The following is a 19,449-nucleotide window of genomic DNA, read 5'->3' as shown; positions in this document are numbered from 1 at the left end:
CCCCCTCAATGGCTCCGTCATTCCTTCCCCATTCCCACACCCTCCATTCGCTTCCTACCCTCATTCCCTCCCCTCCCCATCCCTTCCGTCATTTCCTCCCCCTCCCTCCATCAGTCCCTCCTCCCTGCCTCACCCCCTCACCGCCTCACCCCTTCCCCCTCCCTCACTCTCTCCGTCTCCCTCCCCCATGCCTGTTAGAAAGCTGCGGGCGCTGATTGATCTAAACATAAAAGCGGTTCAAGGCCCGTTGGAGGTTCCCGGGATTCAGAAATGCGTCCGAACTGATGGGCCTCCGCCTCCTCACCTCTCCCCTCCCTTCCCAACCCACCCCTCCCCACCCCACCCCACCCCACCCACCCCACCACACCCCAATCCTACCCACACAGCCCTACTCCACCCCCTCCCCTCCCCACCCCACCCCTTCGCACCCCACCCCACTACCCCCTCCCCAGCCTACCCCACCCAACCCACCCTAATCCTACCAACACAGCTCTACTCTATCCCTCCCCACCCCACCCCCTTCCCACCCCACCCCACTCCACACACCCCCACCTACCCCTCCCCACATCACAGAGCTGAATCCGGATTTCCTTTATATTTGCATGTTATAGAGGGAGGGGCTGTGGAGGGGCGGGGAGGAGAGAGGGAGAGAGGACGAGGGTCGGGCAGGGAAAGGAGGAGTGGTTGGGAGGAGGAGGGTGGGAGGCGGAGCGAGGGGGAGTGAGAGGGAAAAGGAGGAGAGGGAGGGAGAGGGAGGAGGGGGAGAAGGAGGAGAGGGAGGGAGAGGGAGGGGGAGAGGAGAGGATGGGAAGGGATGGGGAATGAGAGGGAGGGAGGGGGAGAGGATGGGGAGAAGGGATGGAGTCGGAGGGATGGGGAGGAGATGGATGGGGAGAGGGAGGGGTAGAGAGAGGGAGGGGTGGTGAGGGAGGCATGGGGAGAGGGAGGGGGTAGGGAGGGAGGAATGGGGAGAGGGAGAGATGGAGGGAGAGATGGGGAGAGGGATGGGTAGAGGGACGGAGGGGTGGGGAGAGGGAGGTAGGGAGGAAGGGAGGGATGGGGAGAGGGAGGTAGGGAGGAAGGGAGGAGTGGGGATGGGGAGGTAGGGAGGGAGGGAGGGATGGGGAGAGGGAGGTAGGGAGGAAGGGAGGGGTGGGGATGGGGAGGGGGAGAGGGAGGGAGGGATGGGGAGAGGGAGGGGGGTAGGGAGGGATGGGGAGGGGGATGGGGAGAGGGAGGGAGGGATGGGGAGAGGGAGGGGGGTAGGGAGGGAGGGATGGGGAGGGGGATGGGGAGAGGGAGGGAGGGATGGGGAGAGGGAGGGAGGGAGGGAGGAAGGGAGGGATGGGGAGGGGGAGAGGGAGGGAGGGATGGGGAGAGGGAGGGGGTGGGGAGGGAGGGATGGGGAGGGGGATGGGGAGAGGGAGTGAGGGATGGGGAGAGGGAGGGAGGGAGGAAGGGAGGGGTGGGGAGGGGGATGGGGAGAGGGAGGGAGGGATGGGGAGAGGGAGGTAGGGAGGAAGGGAGGGATGGGGAGGGGGAGGGGGAGAGGGAGTGAGGGATGGGGAGAGGGAGGGGGTAGGGAGGGAGGGATGGGGAGGGGGAGGGGGAGAGGGAGTGAGGGATGGGGAGAGGGAGGGGGGTAGGGAGGGAGGGATGGGGAGGGGGATGGGGAGAGGGAGGGAGGGATGGGGAGAGGGAGGGAGGGAGGAAGGGAGGGATGGGGAGGGGGATGGGGAGAGGGAGGGGGGTAGGGAGAGGGAGGGGGTAGGGAGGGAGGGGTGGGGAGGGGGAGGGGGAGAGGGAGGGAGGGATGGGGAGGGGGATGGGGAGAGGGAGGGAGGGATGGGGAGAGGGAGGGGGTAGGGAGGGAGGGGTGGGGAGGGGGAGGGGGAGATGGAGGGAGGGAGAGATGGGGAGGGGGATGGGGAGAGGGAGGGAGGGATGGGGAGAGGGAGGGGTTAGGGAGGGAGGGGTGGGGAGGGGGAGGGGGAGATGGAGGGAGGGAGAGATGGGGAGGGGGATGGGGAGAGGGAGGGAGGGATGGGGAGAGGGAGGGGGTAGGGAGGGAGGGGTGGGGAGGGGGAGGGGGAGATGGAGGGAGGGAGAGATGGGGAGAGGGAGGGAGGGAGGAAGGGAGGGGTGGGGAGGGAGATGGGGAGAGGGAGGGGGGTAGGGAGGGAGGGGTGGGGAGGGGGATGGGGAGAGGGAGGGAGGGATGGGGAGAGGGAGGGAGGGAGGAAGGGAGGGGTGGGGAGGGGGATACTGAGCCTGACTGGGCCAGTCGCTCTCCCGGTTGGCAGGGAGTGGATCACTCCGGGAGATGTCAGCAGGCTTTGCTTATCTCCTTAGATAAACATTTCCAAGGAATTGTGAAATAAAATCAAAGGCCGGACACCTTTCCCGATCTGGCATTCGAAGAGTTAAGGGTCGGTTGCCGGGGGTGGGGGTAGTGGGGAGAGGGCTGCAGCCCGTGGGAACAGAGACCTTCCTTACCTTGCTCATCATCCCAGAGCGGTGCAGCGACACCGGGTCCCGCCAGCAGCAACACGAGCAGCAGCGCACGGCCCGGCATGTCTGCCCTGCAGCGAGACACAGAACGAGGTGACATCGCAGAGCACTCGGACCCGGGCTCGCTCTCCGCCCGCGGGTCCTCCCCGCCCTCCGCCTCCTCCCTCGAGCAGACACTCCCCCGGGGTACCAACAATAACGGGGAGCAGCGAACAATCTGCTGGAGGACCTCGGCGGGTCATACAGCAGGGAAACAGGCCATTCGACCCATCTCGTCCATGCCGACCAAAATTCCTGTCGACCAGTCCCATTTGCCCGCGTTTGGCCCCATCTCCCTCTAAACATTTCCTCTCCATGTACCTGTCCACGCTCCTGTTAAACGCTGTTATTGCATCTGCCTTAACTACTTTCTCTGGCAGTTCGTTTCACATACATACCTGCCTCTCGGTGCAAAAGTTGCCCCTCAGGTTCCTATTAAATCTCTCCTCTCTCACCCTAAATCTATGACAATGTCAACAAGACAAAAGAGCCGGTGATTAACTTCAGGAAGGGGGCGGTGCACACGCTCCTGTCTACATCAATGGTGCTGAGGTTGAGAGCTTCAAGTACCCGGGAACAAACATCACCAACAGCCTGTCCTGGTCCAACCACGTAGACGCCACGGCCAAGAAAGCTCACCAGCGCCTCTACTTCCTCAAGAGGTTATAGAAATTTGGCATGACCTCTTTGACCCTTACCAAACTTTACCGATGCACCATAGAAAGCATCCTATCCAGATGCATCACAGCTTGGTACGGCAACTGCTCTGCCCGTGACTGCAAGAAACTGCAGAGTGTTGTGGACACAGCCCAGCGCGTCACAGGGAAAAGACTGTGTGTATTCACCTTATCTGTGCATAGAGCAGCACCTGTGGGGGCAGGGGAACTGTCGACGTTTCGGGTCAGGACCCTGCATCCGGGCTGAGAGAGGAGAGGGGGAGTGGTGAGACGGGGCTGGTGGGTGATGGGGGACTGAGGAGGGGTGAAGGATGGTGAGCAGATAGAGCCAGGAAGGGGATAGGGAGGGGTGGATACAGAGGCAGGTGGAGGCTCGCTGCCCTCACAGTCCTGATGCAGGGTTTCGATCCGAAACATTGACAATTCCTTTCCTCCCACAGACGCTGCTCGACCCGCTGAGTTCCTCTACCAGATTGTTTGTTGCTCCAGATTCCAGCTTGTTGGCACAAGCCGCTGGGATGAGGTGCATGGTCAAGGAAGTGGAATTTGGAATTGGTTTATTATTGTCTCATGTACCGAGGTCCAGTGAAAAACTTGTCTTGCATACCAATCGTACAGGTCAATTCATTATACAGTGCATTGACGTAGTACAGAGTAAAACAATACAGAATGCAGAATAAACTGTTACAGAGAAAGTGCAGTGCAGGCAGATAATAAGGTGCAAGGTCACAACGAGGTAGACCGTGAGGTCAAGAGTCCATCTTATCATACTAGGGAATCATTCAATAGTCTTACAACAGCGGGATAGAAGCTGTCCTTGAGCCTGGTAGTACGTGCTTTCAAGTTTCTGTATCTGCCCGACGGGAGGGAGGAGGAGAGAATGTCCGGGGTGGGTGGGGCCCTTGATTATGTTGGCTGTTTCACCAAGGCGGCGAGAAGTGTAGACAGAGTCTGTGGAGGGGAGGCTGGTTTCTGTGATGTGCTGAGCTGTATCCACAGCTCTCTGCGTGAAGCGTGAAGGGTCACGGCAGAGGTGTAGGTGTGAGGTCAAGAAGTTGGGTTAGGGCAAGGTCAAGGTGAAGGTCCAAAACTGCGGGGTCAAATTGCTGGATAAAGATGGTTAGGACGTTTTCCTTCCTCTGTGCTGACCGCCCACCTCCCCGTTCCCCCACACTCTTCCGTGATGGACAGATGAGGAAAGACGGGGCTGCTTGGGCCGGATGGGTGAAAACCTTCTCCCCGTCTCCCCTCGTATCGCATCATTATTCAGTTTAAAACCTTGATTAAATCTTTCATCGGCCTCTGTTCCGCATAAAACTAACGTAACCTCTCCAGATGCTGGAATCTGGAGCAACGAACAATCTGCTGGAGGAACTCGTGGGGCTGGCGGTGAGGGGTTACAGAGACGGGGGGGGGGGTGTAGGGGAGGGAAGGAGTTACAGAGACGGGGAGGGTGTGAAGATCGGTTCCGGTTTAAACGTATTTGCTCTTGGTCGTACTCCCGAGAATCCCATCTCCTCTGGCGCTGGGAGCGGTGCAGGGGTCCTGTCACTCTCCGTCCGCCCCCCCACCCCCCACCCCCCGACCCCTGCCGATAGTTGGCGGGCATCCCAGGATGTGTGGGGAATGTGAATCGCTCCATGCAGCCTGTGTTGGCCAATTCCTTCCATCTCCCAGGAGGCGGACACAATGAAGCTTCTGCTTCTGTAGGCAACTCACGTTCCCACCGCAGAAGCGGCGCCTCTCGGGCCCGGGTTCTCTCGCTTTCCGGCAGGCGGGAGCTTCTCCCGTCTGGGGAAGAAACCCCGGGCTCTGGGACACCGAGTTACTGCGTCTCCCTGCCCTAAACAGCCCTCTGACACACCAATGATGAACTGTAACCTCTGCCCAGAATCTCAACGCCCTCCAGGTTAAAGGGAAATTCATTGGAGGCACTCTATATCCTGACCGTTTCAAAGGGTCCCGGGGTGGGGGGGGGGGGGCGGAGTTAGGGATCCAGGGAGCTGCAGGGCAGGGAGACGGAGGGAGAACCGGGTCAGGCCTGGAATCTCGTCTCCCCCCGGGGAGGGGTCGGCGGGGAGCTCGGGATGTCTGGGAGGACAGAGGGCGGCTTCCACGGGGTTGCTGCTCGGCCGAATCGGCCCAGGCCCCAAGGGCTGAAAAAGGGGGACAATTAACATGGGCGGAAGGGTGGGGGGGACTAAGGGTGGGGCAAACAGAGAGGGAGTGGGAGTGTTAGGGAGGGAGGGAGAGGGAGCTGAGGGAGGGGAGGGAGGGGGTCTAGAGAGGGAGGGAGGGGGGCTAGAGAGAGGGAGGGGCAGAAAGAGGGGGCAGAGAGGGAGGGAGGGGCAGAGAGGGAGGGAGGGGCAGAGAGGGAGGGAGGGGAGACGAGGACCTGGGCTGGATAGAGGACATTCTCCGCAGCAATGGATTCTGGGATTGCACAAGTTCCATTCCTGGGAACGAATCAAAATCCCATCAGCCGAGAAGCTGCGAAACAAAAAGTTGGGAGAAGGGACTGGGCGGGAAACGAATAATTCCGCTTGATCAGTCAGCCTCACTGCCTCGGTCCATGACACTGTGGGTGGAGCGGTCCGAGGGAGCTTCGCACTAAAGAAGGGGCGGTACCGAGGGAGCGCCTCACCGTTGGGTGGGGGGTAGGGGAGGTGCCGAGGGAGCGTCGCACCGGTGGTGGGGGGGGGGGGGGGGGCGGGGGAACAGAGTAACTGTACGGTCCACGGATTCATCCGGAATCCGAGCATCGGACGCTGCCCCCGACACACTCCCCCTACCCACAGCCCCACTACCCGCTCCCTCTCTCCACAGTGTACCCACCGCGGCCTTCACCTTGGTCCGAAAGTCGCCTGTGAGCGAGGGGAGAGAAGGAAACTGGCAATGTTGAAAAATAAAGGATGAGAAATGTGGGGGAGGGTGGGGGGAGTGAGGTGGTGGAGGGAGTGACGGGACGGGGGGATTGGGTGGGAGAGTGAGGGGGCGGGGGAGTGCGGAGGGAGTGGGAGAGTTAGGGGGCAGGGGTAGTGGCGAAGCGGCAGGGGAGTGAGAAGGGGGAGGGGGAGTGGGTGGGGGAGTGGGGAGGGGGTGGGGGTTTGGGGAGGGGTTGGGGGAATGAGGGTAGTGGAGTGGGGAGGGGTTGGGGGTGGGGGAGTGGGGAGGGGTGTGGGGGGAGTGGGGAGGGGTTGGGGAAGTGGAGAGGGGTTGGGGGAGTGAGGGTAGTGGAGTGGGGAGGGGTTGGGGGTGGGGGAGTGGGGAGGGGTGTGGGGGGAGTGGGGAGGGGTGTTGGGGGAGTGGGGAGGGGTTGGGGGTGGGGGAGTGGGGAGGGGTGGGGGAGTGGGGGTAGTGGTGGGGAGGGGTTTGGTGTGGGGGTGGGGGAGTGGGGAGGGGTGTGGGGGGAGTGGGGAGGGGTGGGGGAGTGGGGGTAGTGGTGGGGAGGGGTTTGGTGTGGGGGTGGGGGAGTGGGGAGGGGTGTTGGGGGAGTGGGGAGAGGTTGGGGGTGGGGGAGTGGGGAGGGGTGGGGGAGTGGGGGTAGTGGTGGGGAGGGGTTTGGTGTGGGGGTGGGGGAGTGGGGAGGGGTTGGGGAAGTGGGGGAGGGGTGGGGGAAGTGAGCGGGTGGGGCGATTGAGAGAGGGGAGCGGACCTCTGGGAAGTGAGTTCTGGTGAATATTTCCAGACTGGAATCTGAGGGCACAGGTCTAAGGTGAGAGGGGAGAGAGTTAATGGGGAACTGAGGGGCAACTTCGACACCCAGAGGGTGGTGGGTGTGTGGAACGAGCTGCCAGAGGAAGTGGTAGAGGCGGGAAAATTACAACGTTTAAAAGACATTTGGGCAGGTACACGGGCAGGAAAGGTTTAGAGGGATACGGTCCAAACGCAGGCAAATGGGACTGGCTCAGTTAGGCAACGGTCAGCATGGACGAGTTGGGCCGAAGGGCCTGTTTCTTGGCTATGTAACTCTGTGACTCTAGCACTGCGCGACAAATGGCGCCCGCTGGAACCGACCCAGTCCCGCCGGCAGATCACCCCGAGCTGGACGGTTCAGTCAAGGAGCTGGCTGGCGCGCCGAAGGTTAGAGAAGAAGGGCTCCCTCGGCAGATGAAGTGACCTAGATCTGATATCCTCCCGTCTCTCCTGTTCTGTCCTCTGTCTCTCTCCCACCCCTCACGTTCCCTGCCACCTTCAGCTCTGTTGAACACACGTTAACCAGTCGGTGGGGGGGGGGGGCATGGGGGAGGGGGAGGGGGGAAGGGGAGGGGGGAGAAGACCTTCAGATCCCCTTTCGCTTTACTGCTGTCAATACAGATGGAAATCTGTCTCTCTCTCTCTCTCAGACACACACACACACACACACACTCACACACACACACACACACACACACACACACACACACACACACACACAGACACAGACACACACAATGGGATGGAGAAGTGGGTGGAGGGCGGAGAGAGGCAGAGGGTGGGGTAGGGGAGAGGTTGGGGAAGGGGAGAGGGGAGGAGGGGGAGGGGAAGGGAAGAGGGTGGTTGAGGGAGAGGGATGAGAGGGGCAAAGGGGAGGGGGTTGAGGGGGCAGAGGGGGAGAGGGTAGAGAGGGGGAGGGAGGTTAGAGGGAGAGATGGGGAGAGGGGGAGGGGGAAGAGGAGAGGGGGAGAGGTGGACGGGTTTGGGGACGAGGAGGAGGAGGGAGGGGGATGGGGAGGGAGAGGAGGGAGGGGTAGAAGGGAGGGGGAGGAGGGAAAGGAGGGGAGGGTTGTGTGAGGTGTGAGAGGTTGAGGGGGTGGGGAGGGGAAGGGAGGGAGGGAGAAGGGGAGGGGAGGAGAGGGAAGGGGTTGGGAGGGTGGGGAGGAAGGAGGGAAGAGGAAGGGTAGGGGTGAGAGAGATTGTGGAAGGGGAGGGGATGGGGAGAGGAGTGTGAGTGTAGGGGAGGAGAGGGATGGGGAGGGAGAGGAGGCGGGGAGGGGAATCAATGAGGGTGATGTGGAGTGAGGGCGGGGGATGAGGGACTGGAATGAGGGAGGGGGTGAAGTGGGGTGAGGGAGTGGTGAGGGTGAGGGAAAGGGATGAGGGACTGGAGGGGGATCGGGATGAGGGAGGGAGTAGCGGAGGTGGATGGGGTCGAGGGGAGGGAAGGGAATAGCGGAGTAGCGGAGAGGAAGGAAATTAAGGGAGGAGGGTGGGCGAGGAGGGGAGACTAGAGGTAGGAGCATGGGGAAAGGGGGAGGAGAGCAGAAGGGAGATGAAGGGGTTGGAGAGAGGCGAGAGTGAGGAGGAAGAGGAGGGAAGGAGAGAAGGATGGAAGAGGAGGGGGAGGTGAGGAGGAAGTGAGGGGAGGAGAGAGGTGAGGGAGAGGGGAGGAGGGAGACAGGGGAGGAGGGAGCTGAGGGGAGGAAAGGGAGGTGAGGGAGAGAGGGGAAGGAGGGAGGGAGGGGAGAGGTGAGGGGAAAGGAAGGAGAGGAGGGAGAGGGAAAGAGATGAGAGAGGGGAGGAGGAACGGGAGGGAGGGATGAGGAGAGGGGGAGGGAGGAATGAGGAGAGGGGGAAGGGAGGGATGAGGAGAGGGGGAGGGAGGGATGAGGAGAGGAGGGAGGGAGGGATGAGGAGAGGAGGGAGGGGAGGAGAGGGGGAGGGAGGGATGAGGAGAGGGGGGAGGGATGAGGAGAGGAGGGAGGGAGGGATGAGGAGAGGGGGGAGGGATGAGAAGGGGGGAGGGAGGGGTGAGGAGAGGGGGAGGGAGGGAGGGATGAGGAGAGAGGGGGAAGGGATGAGGGGGGAGGGAGGGATGAGGAGGGGGGAGGGAGGGATGAAGGGAGGGAGGGATGAGGGGGAGGGAGGGAGGGGTGAGGAGAGGGGGAGGGAGGGATGAGGAGAGGGGGAGGGAGGGAGGGGTGAGGAGAGGGGGAGGGAGGGAGGGGTGAGCAGAGGGAGGAGGGATGGGGAGGGAGGGATGAGGAGGGAGGGAGGGAGGAGGAGAGGGGGGAGGGATGAGGAGGGGGAGGGAGGGGGGTGAGGAGAGGGAGGAGGGATGGGGAGGGAGGGATGAGGAGAGGGAGGGTGAGGAGGGGGAGGGAGGGAGGGGTGAGGAGAGGGGGAGGGAGGGATGAGGAGAGGGGGAGGGAGGGGTGAGGAGAGGGGGAGGGAGGGAGGGGTGAGCAGAGGGAGGAGGGATGGGGAGGGAGGGATGAGGAGGGGGGGAGGGAGGGATGAGGGGGGAGGGCGGGAGGGATGAGGAGAGGGGGAGGGATGAGGAGGGGGAGGGAGGGAGGGATGAGGAGGGGGGAGGGCGGGAGGGATGAGGAGAGGGGGGAGGGAGGAGAGAACGGGGCTGGTGAGGCCGCGAAGGGAGAAACAAGAGGTGTCACCTTGGGTTTGGCTGCCGCCGCAAAGTGTGCGGTTCCTCTGCGGGCGCCGTGCGGAGGCGCCGGGCCTGGCGGTGACGGACTGCAGCCGGGACCGAGCTCCCTCCGACACCGACGGCGAGCCGGGGACGGAGAGGGAGGGGAGCTGCGTCAACGCTTCTCTCCTCCTCCGGAAAGAATCGTCCTCACCTCCCGTGCACCGCGACCGGGCTCCGTCCGCGGACACTCGGCCCCTCTAGCGGGGCGCTCCCGTTCTGGGACTGCAGCAACTTCACACCGCTACAAAAGTCCAGTCACTTCAACATCCGCATTCTTTAATGGAAGCGACTCGCTTCTTTACAACAAGGCGCAGAGCTCGGTGAAGCGGCGGGTTAAAAGGCCGGATTCACCGACGCTCAACAGAAGTTTTTATATTTTCTCAGTTTTTGAACCGTGTTAATTTCAAGGCGCATGCGCTGCTTGAGTCAAAGTCACTGCAGTAAATCTGGATCCGAGCGAGAGAGAGAGGGAGAGAGAGTGGGGGAGGGAGAGAGGGAGGGGAGGGAGGGAGGGAAAGATGGGGAGAGAGAGGGAGAGATGCAGTGTCGGGGGAGAGGAGGGGTTCTCAAAACACCCCGAGATGCATCACAGATTCTGAGGACTTGAAACGCAGCTGCCCCCGCCCCCCCCCCCAACACAAACACACACACACACACAAACCGTACACTGTCATTGACATAAGGGGGCAGGAAAAGGCCATTCAACCCCTCGAGTCTGTTCCATCCTTCAATGGCTGCCAAGCAACCCATGCCCGCCCGCGTTCTCCGCGCTTCACTAAATGTCTCCTGTTTGATCAAAAAAAAACTGTCCGTCTCAGACCGCGAAACTCAGAGTCTGTCGTCGTGTCCTAGTCCAATATATCGAAGGCCACTCGGCCCATGGAGTCTATGGTGACTCCCGAACTGGTCAACTGTCTTGCTGCGGGTCGGGAGTCACGGGTCGGGATACAGTGTTCCATCCTGCGGGGGTTGGTGAACAAGGCGCAATTACTGATCCGTTTCCCCAGCTGTAACCCCATGAACGTTTCTGTTCTGTTCTTCTGCGATCAGTCCCCCGTAAGTTTCAGAGAGGACCGGAACAAGCCATTCGGCCCAACTAGTACATGCTAGCCTTTATCCTCCACTTCAGCCCCCTTTGTTTCTTGTCTATAAATATCAGCCTGGCTCTCAGCCAACCTCCCCATTGACAGACTAACCCTTAGCTATAGCAGGCCCTTCAGCCCGTCAAGTCCCTCCCCACACGAATTACAGCGCACAATTAACACACAGGGAGTGTGCAAACTCCACACTGACAGTGTCGGGGGTGGGGATCGAACCCCGGTCTCTGGCGCTGCGCGCACCGGCTTTACCCGCTGCGCCACTGGGCCGCCCGTAACGAAGTTCTCTCTCAGGTGGGAAACGTTAACTGTCTCCCTTCCCACAGATGCGGACTAAACTCTTTTTTCCCTGTTTCTAGCATTTTCTGTGCGTGTTTTAATTTTTAAGATTACCACCATCCGGAAAGTGATCCAGTGATCCAAGTAAAGAGAGTTCTGGATAAGACGAGCCTTCGGGCTAAATTGGGGGGATGTTTATTTCAACAATATAAGGCAGGAGTCAATCTAAGGCAGGAACATGGAACAACAAACAGTCTGCTGGAACCACTCAGCAGGTCGACCAGCGTCTGTGGGAGGAAAGGGATCGTCGACGTTTCAAGTCTAAACCCTGCATCAGGACTCGGGAACCAGCATCGGGCAGGGACTGTAGATTGGCGGCGGCTGTTTGAAGGTAAACCCAAATCTGACATGTGCAAGTCCTTTAAAGGCCAGCTGGTTAGACTTCGGGACCAGCATGCTCCTCTGAGGATGATAAGGTTCGGGGACTTTGGACTACAAGAGATATTGCAAGTTTAGTCAAAAAGAAAAAGGAAACATATGTAAGGTTCAGGAAGCTGAAATCATGCAGGGGCCTTAAAGGAAGCAGGAAGGAACTTAAGCAAGAAATTAGGACCACTAAAAGGGGCCATGAAATGTCCTTGGCCAGTAGGATTGGAATTCCTGAGGGTGTTTATATATATACTAGGAGCAAGAAGGTAGCTAGGGAGAGGGTAGGACCAGTCAAGGACAAAGGAGGGAATTTATGGGAGTGGGCAAAGTCCTTAACGAGTACTTTGCATCCGTATTCACCAAGTACAATGATGGTGAGATTAGGGAGGGGTGGGGTGATATTCTAGGCCATATCGATATCGAGGAGGAGGAGGTGAGGTGTGTATTGAGAAACAGCAAGGCCTTTGACATGGGAGGCTGCTCCAGAAGGTCACGTCGCCTGGCATTCAGGATGAAGTAGTCAATTGGATTCAACAGCGGCTTAGCAGGTGAAGTCAGAGAGTGGTAGTAGATAGTTGTCTCTCTGACCGGAGGCCTGCGACTAGTGGTGTGCCGCAGGGATCGGTGCTGGGTCCGTTGTTGTTTATCATCTATATTAATGATTTTGATGATAACGTGATAAACTGGATCAGCTATTTTGCAGATGACACCAAGATTGGGGGCGTAGTGGACAGCGAGGAAGGCTATCAAAGCTTGCAGCATGATCTGGACCAGCTGGGAAAATGGGCTAAAAAATGGCAGATGGAATTTAATGCAGACAAGTGTGAGGTGATGCACTTTGGGAGGACAAACCAGGGTAAGACTCACACAGTGAACGGTAGGGCTCTGAGGTGTGCGGTAGAACAAAGGGACCTAGGAATTCAGATCCATAGTTCCTTGAAAGTGGCATTTGGTAGATAGGGTTGTAAAGAGAGCTTTTGGCATTTTGGCCTTCATAAATCAGGGCATTGAATACAACAGTTGGGATGTTGTTTTGAAGTTGTACAAGATGTTGGTGAGGCCAAATTTGGAGTATTGTGTGCAGTTCTGGTCCATGAACCTACAGGAAGGATATCAATAAGCTTAAAAGAGTGCAGAGAAAATTTACAAGGATGTTGCTGGGACTTGAGGACCCAAGTTACAGGGAAAGGTTGAATAGGTTTGGACTTTATTCTCTGGAGTGCAGGAGGATGAGGGGAGATCTTATAGAGGTATACAAAATTATGAGGGGTATAGATAGGGTGAATGCATGCAGGCTTTTCCCCCTAAGGTTGGGTGAGACTAGAACTGGAGGACATGGGTTTAGGGTGAAAGGTGAAATATTTAAGGGGAATCTGAGGGGGAACTTCTTCACTCAGAGGGCGGTGCGAATGTGGAATGAGCTGCCAGCAGAAGTGGCGGATGTGGGTTCAATTGGAACATCTATGAGAAATTTGGATAGGTCCATGGATGGGAGGGTTTTGGAGGGATATGGTCTGGGTACAGGTAGATGAGACTGGGCAGATCAGGTTGGCATGGATAGGATGGGCTGAAGAGCCTGTTGCTGTGCTGTAGTGCCCTATGATAAATCCCCATGGAATCTATCCCAGGATACTGAGGGAGACAGGGGAAGAGATCAATGAGGCCTTGACAGAGACCTCTGTATCCTCTTTAGCCACAGGCAAGGCCCCGGAGAACTGGAGAACAGCCAGTGTTGTTCCTCTAAGAAGGGTAACAGGGACAAACCAGGGAATTACAGGCCAGTGAGCCTTGCATCAGTGGTGGGGAAATTATTGGAGAAGATTCTTAGGGACAAGATTTACTCACATTTGGAAAAGCGTGGACTTACGAGGAACAGTCAGAATGGCTTTGTGTGGGGGAGGTCACGTCTTACTAATTTGTTTGAGGAACTGACGAAGGTGATTGCTGAGGGTAGGGCAGTGAACGTTGTCTACACCGACTGTAGTAAAGCTTTCGACAAGTCAGCTGATCCAGCAGATAAGTCACATGGGATCCACAGTGAGTCGAGCTGGATAAAAAATTGCCTGGCCTTTAGACGACATAGGGTAGTGGTGGAGGTCTGTGACCAGTGGTGCTCGGACCTCAGCTGTTCGTGATGTACGTAAAGATGATCAGAATGTAGGTGGGCTGATGAGCAAGTTTGCAGACAGCAAAACAAACCGGTGGAGTTGTGAATAGTGAGGAAGATTGTCAAAGGATACAGTGGGACATAGATCAGATGGATATGGGTGTAGAAATCTGGACATTTTGGGAGGTCAAATGCAAGTATACAGTCAATGGCAGGACCCTTAGTAGCACTGATGTACAGAGGGGCCTTGGGGTGCAAGTCCAGAGCAGGCTAAGTGTTGGCTGTTGGGATCACTCAGTCAACAGGCTGTGGGCTTCGGATCTGGTCCTAGTACGAAAGCACAAATGTCTAGGCTGATATTTGTGTTACAGAGGCAGTACTGAAGGAGCATCACACTGCGGGAGGGGCAGTGAGGGAGTGTCACACTGTGGGAGGGGCGGCGAGGAGGGAGTGTCACACTGTGGGAGGGGTGGCGAGGAGGGAGCACTGCGCTGCAGGAGGGGCAGTACTGAGGGAGTGTCACACTGTGGGAGGGGCAGCGAGGAGGGAGCGTCACGCTGTGGGAGGGGCAGCGAGGAGGGAGCGTCACGCTGTGGGAGGGGCAGCGAGGGAGTGGCACACTGTGGGAGGGGTGGCGAGGAGGGAGCATCACATTGTGGGAGGGGCAGTACTGAGGGAGCATCACACTGTGGGAGGGGCAGTATTCAAGTGCCATCAGCTTTCAGGTGTGATAGTAGCTGAAGCCTTGGCTGCAGTGTTTTGAAGAACTGGCTGTTCTCACCTGGGCCAACATTTAGCCCCCTTCCTTGTGACCTACCTACCTACCTTCTGCGACTGCTCCAGTATCTCAGGGCATTTGTAGCTTCATCATTAATGTACCAGTATCTCTGCAGCCACTCCCCTTATCATACCTGCAGGTTCTCAGCTTAAGGGGATTTGTGGTCCCACGGACAGTCCTGGCATTCCGGCTGACACATCCCCAGATTCCCATCCCTCCATCATTGACAGCCCTGCCTTCAGCTGCCTAGGCCCTGAGCTCTGGAGATCCCTCCATTAAACCTCACCACCTGCACCTCCTCTCAGAAGCTCCTCAAAACAAAAGTCTTTGCCTGATACTGTAGTAATCACCTGCAGCCAACTGTGGTCAACCTCACATGTTGTCTGACAGCTCTACTGCACAGCACCTTGCAACAATTCACTTTGTTCAAGGGACTCTATAAATACAACGTTCACACATTCCTTCATCATGACATCATTCTGTACATGACCCAGAAAATGTCCCATATATTGATAGATGTAGCATTTTTTTTTAAAAATCAGAAATGAATTGTGCAGAGGGATTTCAGAAACTCGCTCCATAGAATCCATGACCATCTCCGTTACCTCCGCGGTTTGCTGCAAGTCAGTTTTTCATTGCACCTGTGCACACATGTACTTGTGCATCTGACAATAATCATCAGCAATTTTCTTACGAAATGTTCAGGAGCAGCGGTGATGTTGATCAGTAACTCAGAGCCCTGCACTAAAAGTTGATCACAGCTTCAGTTTCCACCTGGACATCCTGAGAAAGGAAAGGTGACGATGAGGCTGGTAAATAGTTGCCAACACCCCAACTAGTGCAGGAAAGAAATGCCAGGTTCCTCGCCAGACCTGGCCTACGTTGACAGCTAACTCCCTTCAGACGGGTCTAGCAAGACAATATGTTTCACCACCACAAACTGGAGCGGTCACAGGGGGAATGTGCAAACTCCACACACACACACACACAGAGCACCAGAGGTCAGGATCGAACCCAGGTCTGTGGCGCTGTGCCACCCACTTCAGGCAGACCAGTTCACAACATCTCACAACACCAGGTACAGGATGTTGCACAGGACATACAGAATGCAAGACACACTGCAGTTACTCACTGAGGGTACCCCCTTCATGAAACCCACACTGCCCCCTCCTCCAAGAGGGCAGCAGTTGCAGGGGACATCACCACCTGCAGCTTCCCCCTCCGTGAGATTAGGATGAAGTGGAAAACACAGAGAAGTCAGTGCTCAGGGCCAACAAGGCATCTATCGCCCACTTAAGCCTCTCCCCATCTAAATCAGCTTCACCATTCCCCCTTACACTTGTGATGTTGCAGCTTGATAAACTTCTGGTTTGGCTGCACGGAGCATTGTGTGCAGTTCTGGTTGCCCCGTTACAGGGAGGGTGTGGATGCTTTGCAGAGGGTGCAGAAGAGGTTCACCAGGATGCTGCCTGGATTAGAGGGCATGAGCTATAAGGAGAGGTTGGACAAACTTGGGTTGTTTTGCCTGGAGCAGCGGAGGCTGAGGGGAGACCTGATAGAAATTTCTAAGATTATGAGAGGCAGGGATAGGGTAGACAGTCAGAATCCTTTTCCCAAGGTGGAAATGTCAAGCACTAGATGACGTGCACTTAAGGTGAGAGGGGAAAAATTTAAAGGAGCTTTTAAGAGGGGCTTGGATGGGCACATGGATGCGAAGACAATAGAGGGACATGGGAATCCTGTAGGTAGGAGGGAACAGCTATGTCAGCACAACATTGTGGGCCGAAGGGCCTGTTTGGTGTTGTACTTTGATGAGATGTGGGGGGTGGGGGGGCAAGTTTTGTTTATTTTTACTCAGAGAGTGGTGGGTGCCTGGAATGTGCTGCCGGGGGTGGTGGTGGAGGCAGATGTTTAAGGGGCTGTTAGACAGGCACGTGAATGTGCAGCGACTGGAGGGAGATGGATCATGTGCAGGCAGAAGGGATTCAGTTTAATTCGGCTGTGTTTTCATGCTGGGCCGTAGGGCTTGTTCCTGTGCTGTTCTGTGTTCTGTGTTTGTCCAGTCTCTTCAGACCATTCACTGAGGCTGTGAATTCACATCATCCGAATTCCCCGCTGGACTCCTTAGTCCAACACCACCCCGACTCGGGAAACACCCACTGCCCTCTCAACCCTACGGCACTGAGGGGGCACCTTCACTGCACAAGCTCACCACCACCTTCACAAGGTCAAGCCAGCGACACCCCGATCCCACGAATATAGAAAACACCACACAATCGCAGGATTGATAAATATATGTACAGATGCTTACGTCTGAAAGCACACACTCTGTGAAAGATTTCTTGGCTCTGGCTTCTGCCGAGATTGTCTTGGGCACTGAAGCGATCCCTGTGCTGAATGCTGCACTGTGTTAGCTGTGCGAGAGCCGTGAGCTGGCTGGCACCGCACTCTCTCACCATTTATCAGAGTGCAGGCAGAGGCAGCCAAGTTACCGGTGAGCCAGGACGTGAAGTCACCTCCGAGTTCCCTCAGAAAGGAGGGAGCCCAGCAGGGTGAATTCTTCTCTTTTCATAACACTTTCTGCTGCCTGCCACCACTTTCTACACACCTGTCACTCTGTTTCCCCAGGCTCCCCGACAGATTGCAGTTTCAGTGGGACATCTGAGCCACTGTCTGTGAAGGGCTTCACTGCGAATCTCACATTAACTGGGCTTGGGAACAAGGCAGAGAGTGGAATGGACAACACTGGTTTCAGAGACACACTCTCAGCTCAGCAGAGAGGCACGGCTACTGAACACAACACCACCAGTGAGATATTTTTGGGTCCAACAGCCTCCGATTCATAAACAGAGGGAAGAAAGGAATTGCTGAGCCAGATTAAAGTTAATAGGTTGGGAGAGGGAAAAGCTTCCATTTCAAAAGCACTTCCACACCCAGTCACAATGCAAGGCGGTCCTTGGTGAAGGGCAGTCACTGTCAGATGTACGAAATGTGCAGCTAATCTCTGCACAGCAAGATCCCACAGGTGGTCTGTTTATAATTGGGGCCCAACAGAGGAGACGGCTCCCTGGCTCTTCTTCAAAACAGTCTGACCTTGTATGTCATCCTGAGACAGCAGACCAGGGCCGTAGTTTAACACAACTCAAGGATGACACTTCAGTAGTGCTCCCTACAACAGTGCAGCACTCTCTCAGTACCGTCCCTCCCACAGAGCGACGCTCCCTCAGTACCGCCCCTCCCACAGTGTGACCTTCCCTTGCCCCTACACTGCAACATCAGCCATTATCAATGCCTGTGGTCTTCAGCTGTCAGGCTCAAACCCATAACCTCCTGACACTGAGAGGTGAGGAGGGTGAGTGAGTGAATGAGGGACAGAGATATATATACAGAGAGAGGGAAAGTGTGGGGAGAAAGAGAGAGAGAGAAACAGATGGAGAGAGTGAAAGTGAAGGGACGAGAAAGAGAGAGGGAGACAGAAAGGAAAGGCAGGTCGCAGTGCCCTGAGAGCCACAGACGTCACAAGTTGAAGATATCAGATGCAGGAAGCTGGTGGATTCCCGAGTTCGATGACTCCCACTGGAATAGCTACGACACTCTTATTTTTCAAAGAATGGTGTCAGCTGACAACCCAGATTTGGGAAACCTCTGGCAGATCCTTCGGTACCCCTCCGTCCACCCCCACCCAGCCCCTTCGAGCCAGAACCTCATGCATCACATTCAACCACCAGATCTCCATGACCACCCCTGCCCCGTCACAACCGTGGCACTGAGGGCCTCCCCGGTTAGCGCACCTTCCAAACCGGTCCCTACAAACACCTCCCCTACATGTTAAACAGAGCGTGGGCTGCGATTGGGGGAATCTCCACCTCAGCACAATCTTGTCCCGAACCTCCAGTCCAAGAGAAAAACACAGCAGGCACAACGAGCTTAAAAGGTTGTCTCTTCTTCTCGTTTCTGCAGGTAAACGGGAATACAAAAAAAATGCTGCAATCTGCTTTAAGATCCAAGCAATATCTCAAGCCTTGAAAGGGATTAAATCCCTGGAGAAAGGACACAGCGTGACAAGGGTCAAATCTTTCAACTCTTTTCCATTGTTCGACTGTTATCGTTAAAAAAGACCACCCAATATCAGTACTTTGTTACCGGTTATCCGCTTTAGCACAGGTCACTTTGAGTTGTCCGTGTCTGGGAGACTTGGTCTTCAGGAAAGGTTCCCAAATTCCCGCCTGTCAGCTCGGCCCTGGTCTGGATTGTGGAGGAGAACGGGAGGGGTGGTGAATTCTGTCTTTCCCACAGGCAGGCAAGCTCCTGCTTGCCACACCCTCTCCTGGGGCACCAGCTATTTCTCCTCTGTCTGTGAGGCCCCCTCAGACTCCAGCTGAGCCTCCACCAGCTTGTAGAGCTCCATCGTGGCACGAGCATCCTCCACCGAGGAGTGTCCCTTCTTGCCCACCTGAGGAGACAGCAACAGAGAAGAGGGCTGAGAAGGAACCACAGGGACGCCACGGCCGAGAAGGCTCACCAGCGCCTCTACTTCCTCAGGAGGCTAAGGAGATTTGGCATGTCCTCACCAATTTTCACTGATGCACCATAGAAAACATCCTATCCGGATGCATCACGGCTTGTTACGGCAACTGCTCTGCCCAACACCGCAAGGAACTGCGGAGAACTGTGGACACAGCTCAGCACATCATGGAAACCAGCCTCCCCTCCACTGACTCTGTCTACACTTCCCGCTGCCTCAGGAAAGCAGCCAATATAATCAAAGACCCCTCTCAGCCCGGTCATTCCCCCCCGTTCCACTAGGCAGAAGATAAAAAACTTGAGAACACATACCACCGGGCTCAAGGACAGCTTCTATCCTGCTGTAATCAGACCCCTGAACAGACGCCTTGTTCGATAAAGATGAACTCTTGATCTCTCAATCTACCTCGTCATGGCCCTTATTATCTACCTGCACTGACTTTCTCTGTGACTGTAACACTATATTCTGCATCCTTCTGTACCACCACGTGTACTTCTGCATGGAATGATCTGTTGCAGACAAAAGCTTTTCATTGTATCTCGGTACACAAGACAATAATAAACCAACTACCAATCTCAACAAGTCCCACGGCGCACAG

At 56.8% G+C, this 19,449-nt stretch overlaps 1 protein-coding gene across 5 annotated transcripts in view; it reads right to left on the bottom strand.

Moving 5' to 3' along the window:
- The window catches only part of LOC127587438 (brevican core protein-like), a 34,439-nt gene extending 23,899 nt beyond the window's left edge, over positions 1-10,540 (bottom strand). For 2 of the 5 annotated variants that reach the window (XM_052045759.1, XM_052045754.1), the window contains exons 1-2: positions 10,303-10,540; positions 2,497-2,582 (exon numbers count right to left, since the gene is read on the bottom strand). In XM_052045759.1, coding sequence (XP_051901719.1) covers positions 2,497-2,582; positions 10,303-10,337 — 121 coding nt within the window. In that variant the 5' untranslated portion in view covers positions 10,338-10,540. Of the gene's footprint in view, positions 1-2,496; positions 2,583-3,248; positions 3,316-6,062; positions 6,124-9,601; positions 10,088-10,302 lie in introns of those variants that run through there. The other 3 variants (XM_052045755.1, XM_052045758.1, XM_052045757.1) reach the window with 3 other exon arrangements.
- Positions 10,541-19,449: the final 8,909 nt, after the last annotated feature.

This window comes from Pristis pectinata, chromosome 40 (assembly GCF_009764475.1).
Source record: "Pristis pectinata isolate sPriPec2 chromosome 40, sPriPec2.1.pri, whole genome shotgun sequence".
NCBI classification, from domain to species: Eukaryota; Metazoa; Chordata; class Chondrichthyes; order Rhinopristiformes; family Pristidae; genus Pristis; species Pristis pectinata.
Note: the sequence above shows the minus strand (reverse complement) of the source record. Positions and strands in the feature narration are given on the sequence as shown.